A 13,195-nucleotide genomic window follows, 5' to 3' on the forward strand; every position below is an offset into this window, starting at 1 on the left:
ACCGTTGTGGATGATGTTTGGGAGTTTGAGCACATGTCTCCCACCATCCACGAACAACAGTATATTGGTATACTCGTTGCTACTCTGATTCAGGCATGTGAATCTATGAAAGATACCCCAATACTGGATAAGAAAACAAGTTACTTACCTATAACTATGGTTATCCAGTATTGGTATCTTTCATAGATTCACATGCACCCACACTCCTTCCCGAGGAGACAGTTCTCTATATCTGGCATACTTACTTCTCACTTGTGCTAGGAAAATCTGAGGAGAACTGCCTCTGCTGGGAAGGTGCTGGTAGCTGATTGGTTGGAACCAAAATGTGGTTCTTTTTACTATAATGATGTAGATAGGCTACTGAGATATTGGCCTTAGGCTTTTTCTTTTAGCCTACTACTGTTATTTACTTTTGGCACTACTTCTGTATTTACCGTGGGACTCCCGCCTCGGCGACGGGGAATGATTCAGGCATGTGAATCTATGAAAGATACCATTACTGGATAACCGTATTTACAGGTAAGTAACTTGTTTTCGTCTCTTACATGGCTTTACCATATGTGGTTATCATGAAATAGAAATTTGGATGGGATGGTATACTCAAGTACAAATCCCATGAGGGACTCTGTTGGCTCCTCTTCACATCGTAGTGTAAAGCTTTGGTTCACACAAAACAGACTGACTGTGTAAGCATTTGCGTGATAACCCCATCAGTGTGTGGCTTTGTGTGAACCCAGGATTGCCCAATTTTTAAGCTTAGCCCAATACAAAGCTATAAATTGTGGTGCGTCTCTGTGCAGTCCGACTTTTAGTACATTTAATCTTTAAATACTTCTTTAGATAAAACATTAAACTCCAACCTGACCTTTTCGAATCCTTGAAAATGTGATAGATTTGCAACAAAGACTAAAGTAAATAACTTTCCAGGCTGGGAAGGGGAACAGGAACACCCCCCTAAGTTTGTGGAAGGAGTAAAGAAAGCTGTCCTGGACAAGGGAAGTAATTTCCCTTTGTAGAAAATAAATAACGTGGAATTGCACTGTAACACTGCCTTCCCCCAATGTTGAATTTTACTGTGCGTACAATTTCGCATTGTGAAAATGGTAACACGAGAAAACAATGCAGAACTTTCCAGAAGTGTACTTCAAAAGTAGTGAGTGAAAATATTTTGGCCATAATTCTGGACAGGATTGTGAGTTCCAACATGAAAATATGATCAACAGAAATCTAAATCTCTCCAAATGTTTAATCGGAGATGGGGGAAATGGGATAGTAACCAGAAAAGAGAATTCAAGTCTTAATACAGACATCTTTGGAGAGAGACACCCATGGCTTTGTTCAAGCTGTGTAAGTCATGGGCTCGAGGAGTTGGGCCTTATCTATGCTTTTCTCAGCTCAGACAGCCATAGTAGAGACCAGCAGCAAACTTCACAAAGCATAGTAGCTGATTGAAACCTGCTTTATTATCCAGCAAAGTTATGCACCACCTTCGAGACCATCTGCTAAACTCGTATGGGTACTTTGGTGTTTAGGAGGATTAGCAAGGGGGTTGAGAGGGAGGTACTTTTATCATAGACGGGTTTTTATTGTCATTTAATTACATCTAGCTGAAAGATTGCACATTATTTTTCTAACCATTATGCTTATATTCACAGTAACATCTTTTCATCAACTCTGCACTGGATTAGAGCATTCATTTTTAACAAAGCCTTTTTAAATGTATAGTGTGGATGTCTTGTGTTTATACTTGAGAGAAGGAGGCTCTGGAATAGTAAACTTTCATCAAAAGCATACAGTGCCTTGGACTCTGCACAAGCACAGTTTTAAACTCACAACTGACGTTGCGTGAAGAATTGGAAGAAATCATTGATATTCAAGAACAAGTCGGTGGCTGTGCCCTGGTTGGTAATATAACTGGAAGCAGTGGATCGGAGCCATTAGCGGAAAGGACTCCCCTCTTCTTCGACTGCCTGCACCATAAATTAGACCTTCACTGCTGCTCAGAAGCCAATCTGTTCTTTTAAAGCCACTAGCATGGGGCTGCGAACTTGCTCAGATCCTGTGCTCTTGTATAAAATCACAAAGGTAGCCATATTAGGTGTGAGCATCCCTCACAATTACACCTCTCACCGTATGTGCTCATTAAAGAATCCACACCCCTGCTCGACACCCAGGTTATTCATGCTAAAATCTGAAACAGTAATGAGGGAGACTGCCTTCTGCACCAACAAGCACTTAGTGGATAAAATAGAGGTAAAAATAGAGTCTCCTGCTTTAACTGTGCTCGCATGTGTGGTATTCCCCCCAGGCCTCAACATAGATTACTGCTGAGATCAATATTGTGACCACCCATCTGGGTGAAATACACTCCGCAGTCAACAATCAGCTGGTGTCAAATTTTGATCTCATTACCTTATAATGGACATACTCGCTGAAGCGTGCTTATGGGATTCTAACATGCTGTTTGTCCACAATCCCATCTTATTACTTTCTTAGTGCACAAAGCACACTGGAGACTTGCGACCACTGGAGGAAAACTGCCATCTTGTCAAAACACAGTGGCTGATTGGAATCAAATCTGTTACTCAGCCAAGGTATTAGTGTTAGATGTCATTCTGAGCAAACTCATATGAGTACTTTGATGCTAGTATAGATTTAGCATGTGGCTAGAAAGGGAGGAGTTTCATGATTGGGTGGATTCATCACTCTAGGGAAGAGGTGTGGCGCAGCGGCCAGTGCGACTGACTCTGTAATCTGGGGCTCACGGTTCAATTCCCGGCACCGGCGGCAGGTCAGCTAAGCACCATGTGACTCTGGGCAATAGCTTGCGTAATCTTCCCGATGTCCCCCAGCACCGGGATGCCTTCTGGTAGCTGTTTGCGCTTTACAAATACTGGATTTACATTTTACATTTACTCTGACCCTTACAGATAGGCCAGGTGCGCAGCAGGCTCAAGACCACATCACCTCCACTGGTCCCAGGAGTTCTAATTATGAGGTTGGGAACGACAATCCAGTGCACCCCAAGGGGTGTATGGAGAGCAGAGAAGGGTTGGGGGATGCGGAGGGTATAGCAGGTAGGCCGGAAGTAGCGAACCTGTCCACTATAAATTTACCCCCAGCTTCATCCCTTATGTAATTATTCTGACAGGAGTATTACAAATTATATAAACGGCCAGAGGGAAACGCAACTGGACCTCGGGAACAAATATTTGTTCTGGTTGGCAAGGTACAGACCACTCCCTTATGATAGGGCAGGGGACATCCTAATGGTCCGCAGAGTCGGTTGGGTGGGAAACAGACAGAAAACAGTACAATTGGATTGTGGTGTTATAAATTTTAAAAATCCCCTGACCATCTGTACCCTACTAAGTCAGAAACCTTGTCCCCAGGAGCCACCTACAGGGCCTTTGCACTGGATTATTTTTATACTCACTGCCATATGCCATCTAGGGCCCATATCACCCCAGAATTCGGCAGGTGGCCATTGGAACAACAAATTGTGGGCCACTGGCCCCCCAGTCCATAGCTATTTAATATACCCGTAACAAGTCGATTTGGGGTTCTGGAAAAGATAGATTGATAAGCAATGACAGTGGGACCAGCCCAGGGATTTCGAGGCTTGAGGTCTGTAAGAGAACTAGAGGAGTATAGTATAGTAGTGTCCAGCCTAGCCAGACCACGTGCCTCGGGGTAGGGGCAGAATCAAAAGAGCAGCAAGCAGTAATACAACAGATGACCAATGGTGTAGTAGAGATATGGGAAGAGTCGCCTGTAACACCAGCTGCCACAATCCCCGTTTCCCTAAGTAATAGCACAGTGAGGGAAGGTGTATCCACGCGAGTAGTAGATAATCATCCCTCGGTTAAAACGAGGGATATTGAACCCCCCAATACCTACACACTTGATGGCACACTTGATATGCGTAAACTAGGTAATAAGTTAAGGGTCTTATCCTGAAACGTTACTGGTTTAAAAAGCAAACTGTCCTGCCCCGATTGGGGACTTTTCGTGGATCAATATGATGTATGCTTGTTTCAGGAAACCTGGGCACGGGAAGACTCTTTAAGGGTGGGGTTTGCGTCATTCAATGTTCTGCCACCTCAGGGGGAAGGGGTGGACCATCTGGGGGCTTATGCATTTGGGTTGGCTCACATCTGGTTTGTACAGCTGAACCCTCTGTCTAATGACCTCCAGTGTGTAGCACTCACTCCCCCCCCGCCCCCCCAGTTAAAAAAGGCTTTCATTAACGTTTATTCTCGACCTGTAAGCCTTAGCCATGAATCCCCGACCTTTGACCAATTGAATCTCTTTATCCCTTCCTGTCCCCACAAATATGTGGTTGATTGTAGGGGCGATTTTAATTGTCAATTTGAGCCTCTTGTCGAGCCCAGTGATACAACCTCCAGCGAGGAGGATTCTCGATGGCTAATCCCAGACCCACAAATCCAACTAATTAAGGCATGGTACCCACTGGCACTCCAGATTAACTCAGTCACATTGTCCCACTCCCGGAGAGCGTGCAACGGGCGCACTAAATCAGATATACCGGGGAAGTCAACATTTAATAGAGTAGGCCAATCCTCCCTGTTGGATTATATCTCAGTGGAGACTAGCCTATGGCAAAGGGGCGTTGATTTAGCTGTCCTGCTGCGACACAACAGTGAACACAACACTCTGACCATGGAACTTGAGATGCCGGATTCGGGAAATGCAGCAATTGCTGTACCTCCATAGATAGTAAATTAATACTCTCTAACAACAATAGAAGAATAAGGTGGGGGATAATCCAGCAGTCACCCGATAAAATGGCCACACTATATTCATTAATCGTTCCTCTCTTACTAGAAATGAGTGAGGCTACTACTACAGAGGGCATTTTACTAACCACCGATAGTTACAGAATTGCTTGCAGAATTGACATCTAAACTGGTCGACATATTTTATCCAAAGGTATCTCTTATGGTGAAAAAGGACTAAACGATCTTGGTTTAACAGCTGCCGAGAGGCTAAGCGGGCTTTGTTAGATGCCATCAAAGGAAAGGATAGGTCCCTAACCAAACAAATGCGGGTGCTGTATAGAGATAGCATCTAACAAGCAAAAAAGTACTGGGAACTGGACAGATGGGATGCTTTAAAAACTGCTCTATCCAACAAAGACATGAAGGCATTTTAGACAATAGTCAGTACTGGCTGTAGCAAAATCCAGGAGAGTTCGACCATAGGACACTTGACAGCCAAATTCTTGAGACCAAAAGATGAGTATATAATGGAGTCCTTCCTTGATGACATCCAACCAACTTTGGCAAGGAAATTATACATCCAGTTTAGATTTGGGACCTTGTAGCTCCGTGCTTTCTCAAATGATCTAAAATTACACCTCGAAGGTGCCCTACCTGTAACTGTGAGGAAGAGTCGGAGCTCCACGTTTTTTTTCTTCTGCCCTGGCTACAAATCAGCTAGACAGCACTGGCTTATCAAACTGTGCAGGAACCTAGTGTTTGTACATTGTCAGGAGGCATTTAGAGTCCTGAAGTATGACACTCATATGCCCATTGTCTTTGCTGTATCTCGGTTCCTAGCCTCGATGTGGTGTACTCGCTGGATGTTTCTAAAGTCGCCACTGCAGCCTTAAAATTCTGTATTGTATGCATTTCTAAAAATGTACCCACTTTGTTACTCCTTTTAATGTTTTAACATCCAGTCCGCTGATGAAATGAGAAATGTTACCCAACTTTTTACTCCTTTTAATGTACTAACATCAAGTCCACTGATGAAATGAGAAATGTTACCCAACTTTTTACTCCTTTTAATGTTTTAACTCCAAGTCCGCTGATGAAATGAGTTTTAACTATTGATAAAACTGCATGTGCAGCTGCTTATGTCCCACGTGGCCCCTACATAGGGGAAATACATATGGTAGCTAGATGAGGACAGGTTACAGATATGAATTGCCCAGATCTACCACCTTGTGAACCCTGTGGTGCACTTTAACGCTGTTAAACTATTAATTTGCATAGCTATATAAGGGGACCGTTTTATAGCATATGTTTTTAGGTGTGTAACTTTTATGTGTATGCACTTTTATGGTCCACGATGACTGAAATAGTCTTTGGGAATTGATTCAAAAACACCATCTAAAATGTTGCAGCTCTTAATTAATATGCTGTTCAATGACTTGTTTAGTTACAACCATTTTGTTTATTTTTTTTTGTAACACCTGTTCATATAGTCTGCTCTAGATTAGGGCATTCATTTTAAATAATGCCATTTTACTAAATATATAGTATGGATTTTGTATTTGTATGCATCCATGGGGTACAGAGGTTCTGGAATTTGCTGACAGGATTTTGACCTGATTGTTTCCCTACACGCATATCCTCAAATGTGTCCTAGGAGGTTCGTGGTTTGTTTCCCACCTGACACCCTAGCTCGAGTTGGGAAAATGCTCTTTCCAGAATGTCTTGGATGCCTAAAACTGAGCCATATTTGCAGATAAAATAGAAAAATGTTACTTGCATTAATCTTTTAATAATTGATAGTCATTACAGCCATAAAAAGTGTTCTCTTCCTGTTCCATGTTTTTATATCCTTGACTTTCCTATGCCTGCGGTGTTTGATATTTTTTTCTTATTTCTAGGTTCATAGAGGCGTCAAAGGATTTGTATTGGATGATACTGATGGGCGAGGCATCCTAAATGCCACTATCAGCGTTGCAGACATTAACCACCCAGTCACTTCTGACAAGGCTGGGGATTACTGGCGCCTATTGGTCCCTGGCATTTACAAAATCACTGCCTCTGCCAGAGGGTAAGTAAATTGCAGTCAGGCTGGAAGCTTCTGGAAATCCTCGGACCCCAACCAGTCATCAACCAACCACTCCTGCTTCTTTTACTCCTAGGTATACTATGCCAGGTCCTCCTCAGCTAGGGGTGTATGAGCGCAACGGACTCTTTTGGGCCTGTTAAGGGCCTAAATCCCTATAGCTAACCACACATCACTCACCCAATAATACATATCAAGTTAATTGTGTCTGCAAACTGCATCCCTACATCCCACTGACCCAAGCCCATGCGTACAACACACACATTTACAAAATGTACCATTCCCATCAATATATTTCTTGAAGCAAACAATACATCTCATGCATGGAAACTCTTTAGGCCTGCAAGCAGTACCCATCTCATAATACCGCTCTTAAGCGAGTTGTCATTGTCCTTACTTTTCCCTACAGCATACACACACTTGACGCCATGGTCCCACAGAACTTAAGCATTCTATAACCTGATGTAGGAAAGCAGTATCTGCTTTCATGGTTACCCCCCACTGTTTGCTGGTGTCATTCTGTTTTACTGACTAGTGTGGCTGGGATCCTGCTAATCAGGACCCCAGTCACTGTGCGGTCTCCCTAAATTGGACTATGGGAAGTACTTTGGTCACTACCTAACTGGCTACTGGTCCACCCTTCGTAGTCCCTATTATATGGTCCTGAGCTGTGTTCCCAGGAAGGTGCGTGCCTGCACGGGCGCTCACGTCTGTTCCTACGAGCGCGCTGTGCAGTGTTTGGAGCGCGCACCCACAGTAGATCCCGGGAGAGAATTCGCGCCGCCGCATTTAAAGTGCGAGCGGCGCGAAAAGTGGTAATTTCCTGGCTATGGCGGCTCTTGCCCTCGCTGCGTTTCCTTCTAAATGAAGCGCAGCTGGGGGCTGTTTGTGGTTATTTGTTAAATGCAGCACCATCATGCGCTGCAATTAACATAAATATTTTCACAATGGCCCACAATCAGCCCGCAGCCTCGCTCCTTTAAGAGAAGAAAAGCAAGTCCAAAAGCACGACGTGTGTTTTACACATCGTTCTTTTGAACTGGATGCATGTCTTTTCTTAATGGCGCACGGATGCGGCCTGAATGTGGACCATTGTGAAAATATTTGTTAATTGCAGCGCATGATGGTGCTGCAATTAACAAGAATGCTTTCTTAAATACCCACAATCAGATCGCAGCCGTGCTTTATTAAGAAAATAAATGCAGCAAGCACAAAAAAACAACGTTTAAAGCACACGTCGTGCTTTTGGACTTGCATGGTGAAAAAGAAGAGATAGGTATCAAAAGAAAAGAGAACAAAAAAAACGCATCAACAAACTCAGTAAATGTAAATAAGGATGGGGGCAGGCAGAGGAGCGGATTCATCAAGGGGATAGAAAGGCAGTGATCCTTAATAGCAAGATAACGCAAATACATTTATTTAGAAAGAAATTCAGAGGAGTAATTTATTTAGGTGTTTTCAGAATGTCAAGTGTGTGGTGCGAGTGCAAGGATCGGAAGGCATGGATTTCTGAACTGTTTCCACCGCACCTGAAAAACTCAATTTCCAGAATTAGCGACGGCTGGCTTCAGTGATTCTTGGAAGAGTGTGAGACATACACTATACTGTGTGCTGAGCTTTGGGATTTTATTTTGACTTTCAAATGATGCCAGCTAAGGCACGTAAGGGCTGAGGTAAGCTACAAACTTTCAGGTGCCTGTCAGAATGCAGACAAGGATAACGGATATTAAGAAAAATCCACGTTTGTTCAATTAGTGCCTGCTTCAGCTTTTATACTATCTGCCAAACAGTTGCTGAACGGGCCCCATCATTAGATCCGGCTCTAATCTGTTGCAGTATTGTGCGCAGGGTGCCACCATTTCACTACAAGCACCTGCATATGTATCTCAGCTTTTCTTGAACTTTTGGGGCAGAGCTCTACATCTATATTTTACCTGGCCTAAGCTTCACTAGTAATATTAGTTACACAACACCTCTACTACATATCCTAACATCAATGTGTGCTTTTACAATCACTAGTATACGTTAGTGATTCTGAAAGCACACGTCCTGCTTCTAGATTTGCTGCATGCGTTTTGTTAATAGAGAAGGCTGCGGGCAGACTGTGCATTGTTTTAAAGTATTCATGTTAATTGCTGCAATTGGCATATATACTTTCAAAAATGTACACAATATGCCCGCAGCCACGCTCTATTAACAAAAAGCATGCAACAAGTTGGCTGGGTCCTGCGATGCTGAATTTTTAAAAGCCGCTGCTGAGACAGGTCCCTATCAGGCTCTTCATTTTTGCCCTCACCCTCGGGGTAAAAAAAACCTCAACTCTGAAGCAGTGCAACTGCTCAAAGCCTTTGGTGTAACTTCAGAGGACTCTTTATAGTTTTTTCACAGTCTGATCATTTCAGAACTGAGGCATTTTCGATATTATATTCAGCAAAGCCGTAGTTGCTGCTTATTTATCTTATGCAACTAACAACCATTGACCAAGCCAATAGTCCTGGCTTGTTGTAGGTATAATGTTACTTGTTGTATTATATATCTAGATGCAATGACAGAGGTAGCACAATAACGGTAGGGCGGCACACTATGCTAAGCACAGATTTTTAGCCAGGACCTTAATTACATCAGGCACGCCCCTTTGAAAGACCCCCCCCCCCCCCCCCGTTTTTTCATCCTACTTAAAGCCCTGAGCAGGCCTAAAAGCACCACGTGTGCTTTCAGAATCACTAACATATATTAGTAACTCTGAATGCACACATGGTGGACTTCTGTGTACATTCCCCCTCGTGTATCCAAGAATCGTCTTCAGAGCGGATAAGTGAACTCATGATTATCAGTTTTTAAGGGTGGAGTAACCCTCGCCTTGGTAGAGCCAGCTCTGTTCTGCAGAGGCTTGCCCTGATGACCTTGAATAATTCTTTTTTTTTTGTATATATTTTATTAGAAACCGTTAGCACACAATAAAAGACATACCAGGGCCTACAAGCACCAGGGCCGGCCGCTATAGAGCCCGAGGGCCCGCAGTGTAACGCCATACATTCAAATGAACCAGCGGCAAAGCACCCGGCAGTCCGTAAGCACCTATAACAGGCCATGGCCAAGGCCAGGAGCAGTTTAAAACAACAGTTTCATTTTTTATTAAACATAAAACACACTCAAGGCAATGAGAGTCCGAGATAGCAGCGTACTCTTCCCAGGACGGGGAATAACAAAGTGTAGCGATTCTAGCCCAGAAGCGGTGAAGGGGGCAATGGGAAAACAAAGCATGGAACACACCACACACCCTCCCGCAGAATGCGCGGCTAGGGGGTCAAAGCAATATCGACCTCTAATGGCAAAGGCGGGGTGCAGATACGACCTCGATATCATTCGGTTCCCAAACATTCAACAAACACCTCCTAGCCTCTGGCAACAGGGCCACGCGCGTGACCTCCTCCATAACAGTGTGGACATCGTTCCAAAATCGCACAACCTCCGAACATTCCCACAAGATATGAAGAAAGGTGCCCGGTAGGCCACATCCACGCTTACACAGTCCCTCCGTCGAATAACCCATACGCAGCAAACCGGGCCCCGTGACATACACTCTATGAAGAATCTTCAGCTGAACAAACCGTTAGCGGGCCGGGATCGCAACCTCCTTCGGGGAGGCCACCGCCGACACCCAGTCCTCATCATCCAGCTCTAAGCCATCGCCCGTCCATGCCTCCCTCAGACGGAGCAGCAAGTCCGCACGATCGTTGATGAGTTTCTTGTAAATCAGAGAAAAAGTGCTGTCGGGCACGTAGCCATCCAACACTCTATCCTCCAGTGGGGAATACTCGGGGATGGCAGCAGCGTCCGGAAAAACCGAACACAGCGCATGGTGGACTTGAGCATACCGGAAGTACTCTCTATCGTTCAATTTATATTCCATTTTAAGCATTTCAAACGTTTTGAAAGCTCCCTTCACCCAAAGATCACCCACCTTACATATACCAATCATGTCCCATTTCTCAAAGCCTTTCGATCTCCACAAACAGCCCAACCGCCCAGAGGCATACAGCGGCGTCGCCCGAGTCAAGCGATCCTTCCACCCCATTGCGGCATTCGCCGCGTGCCACACACGCACCGCCACCCGCGTGGGTCCCGTCAGCCGCGTGTCCGGGGTCACCGAGTACAACGCCCTATTATAATCCCCACCCGGGAGCAGGAATTTATCCATCTCGAACGCCGGGTTTAAGGCAGGACCATATATCCCGTGGTTCACCGCCGCCAACTGAGACGCCCAATAGTATCGTTTGATATCGGGGAGGGCGACCCCCCCATCGTACCAAGGGAGCGTCAACTTGGCGAGAGCAATCCGCGGCCGCCCGTCCCAAAACAGTTGGCGCTGAAGACCCTCAACCTCCCGGAAATAGCGGGCCGGCACGACATCAAGAGTATTTTGCAAAGCGTTCAAAAAGCGAGGCAGCGACATCATTTTAAACAATGCCGCCCGTCCAAGCGGCGAAAGCGGAAGTCGTCGCCATCTTGCGACGTCGGCCTTCAATCGCTGGAGGGGAGGGAGAAGGTTTCGCTCATAGCGGACCGCGGGATCCAGTGAGATAAAGATTCCCAAGTATTTGAACCCCAGGGTAGCAATCTGAACAGGGCAGTCTTGTGGCAGGAGGGGGGCGTCCCCCGAGAGGACGTAGACGCACGATTTGGCCCAGTTGATGACCAGGCCGGAGTTGCGGCCAAAGGAATTCAATACGTCCACCAGTACAATTAGTGACTGTCGGGGGGAAGTGAGATACAGAAGGATGTCGTCCGCGAAAAAAGGGAGACACGGTCTTCGAACTCCGGCGTCCATCTAATGCCTCGCAACGACGGCTCCCAACGCAACCAGGCGGCGAGAGGCTCCAGAGAAAGCGCAAAGAGAAGGGGTGATAGCGGACATCCCTGTCGCGTACCCCTCCCCAGTGCGAAGGGAGCCGACACCCTACGATTCACCACCACCTGAGCCAATGGGTCAGCGTATAGCAATTTTACCCAACCAATAAACTCAGGGCCGAACCCAAATTTCGCCAAAACGGCCCAAATATATGGCCACTCCAAAGTGTCGAACGCCATAGTAGCATCTAAAGATGCCAAGATGGCCGGCTCCCGTATAAACTCGGCTCTAGCAAGCACACCGTGCAACCGCCTCAAGTTTAGGGCGGTATTCCGGTGGGGTATAAAACCGGACTGATCCTGATGAATCAAGTCGCCCGCGACCCGAACCAGTCGGTTAGCCAACACCTTGGCCAGAATTTTGGGTTCTGCGTTCAACAGCGAAATGGGCCTATAGGAGGCGCAGCGGTCCCGCGGCTTCCCTTCTTTGTGTATCACCACTATGGAGGCGAGGCGTTGGTCAGGGGGGAGGAAGCCCGCCGCACGTGCCGCCGAAAACATGTCTCGAAGATACGGCGCTATCTTATCAGGACGCAACTTATATAGTTCAATGGGAAGACCATTAGGACCCACCGCCTTACCAGACGCGATCGAGCGAATGGCCAAAGCGATCTCATCTGACGACAACTTCGCCTCCATCAATATTGCATCCGCCTCCGATAAGGTTGGCAGTGCGATGTCTCTAAGCAACAGATGAGAATCCTCCTCCGAACGCACGGAAACCGGAGAGTATACCCCGCGGAAGTGATCCGCGAAGCAGTCAACAATCTCCACCGGGTCAGTCACACGCACTCCATCTATTCTCTCCACAACGGGCACCACCCTGCTCGCTCTCTCCTTCTTATCCAACCAAGCAATCAACTTTCCGGCCTTAACCCCACGTCATACAGTCGCCCTTGCTGCTCTCTATACATCCCTTTAGCTGCTTCCGTGACTAGCGCTCTATAATCTAACTGTTTGAGGCCGAGAACATGCAATTTCTCATCAGTAGCTCCAAGTCCTCCTCCATTTCAGCTATTTCAGCCTCCAAGCGAACCACCTCAGCTCTCTCGCACCTCTTAGTATGAGAGATAAGGGACAAGGCCTGCCCCCTGACCACCACTTTATAAGCCTCCCATAGGGAGACGGCCGACGACACCGACCCCACATTATCAGTGAAGTAGTGATCCGTGGACTTGACCAACTCCGCGCGGCTCTTAGGATTACGAAGATACCAGGGGCTAATGGGTGCCACTCTTCCCTCTGTCCCAGGGTCAACCCTCAATTGCAACCATATAGGGGAATGGTCAGAAATACCTCGGGCTACATGACGCACCTCCCCAATCATCCCAGCTTGGGTCGCCGGCATGAGCATATAGTCAAGTCTCGAGAGACTCCCATGGGCCCCCGAGTGAAAGGTATATTGCGCTTGTCCCGGGTGCATCAATCTCCAGCAATCTACCAGTCCCAAAGTGTCCAA

General features: G+C 46.2%; 1 protein-coding gene across 2 annotated transcripts in view; it reads left to right on the forward strand.

Moving 5' to 3' along the window:
- CPD (carboxypeptidase D) overlaps window positions 1–13,195 on the forward strand; it is a 752,391-nt gene that overhangs the window by 504,917 nt on the left and 234,279 nt on the right. For both annotated transcript variants that reach the window (XM_085649244.1, XM_085649245.1), the window contains exon 11: window positions 6,641–6,810. In XM_085649244.1, coding sequence (XP_085505370.1) covers window positions 6,641–6,810 — 170 coding nt within the window. The remainder of the gene's footprint in view (window positions 1–6,640; window positions 6,811–13,195) is intronic.

This window comes from Triturus cristatus, chromosome 3_2, assembly GCF_964204655.1.
Source record: "Triturus cristatus chromosome 3_2, aTriCri1.1, whole genome shotgun sequence".
NCBI classification, from domain to species: domain Eukaryota; kingdom Metazoa; phylum Chordata; class Amphibia; order Caudata; family Salamandridae; genus Triturus; species Triturus cristatus.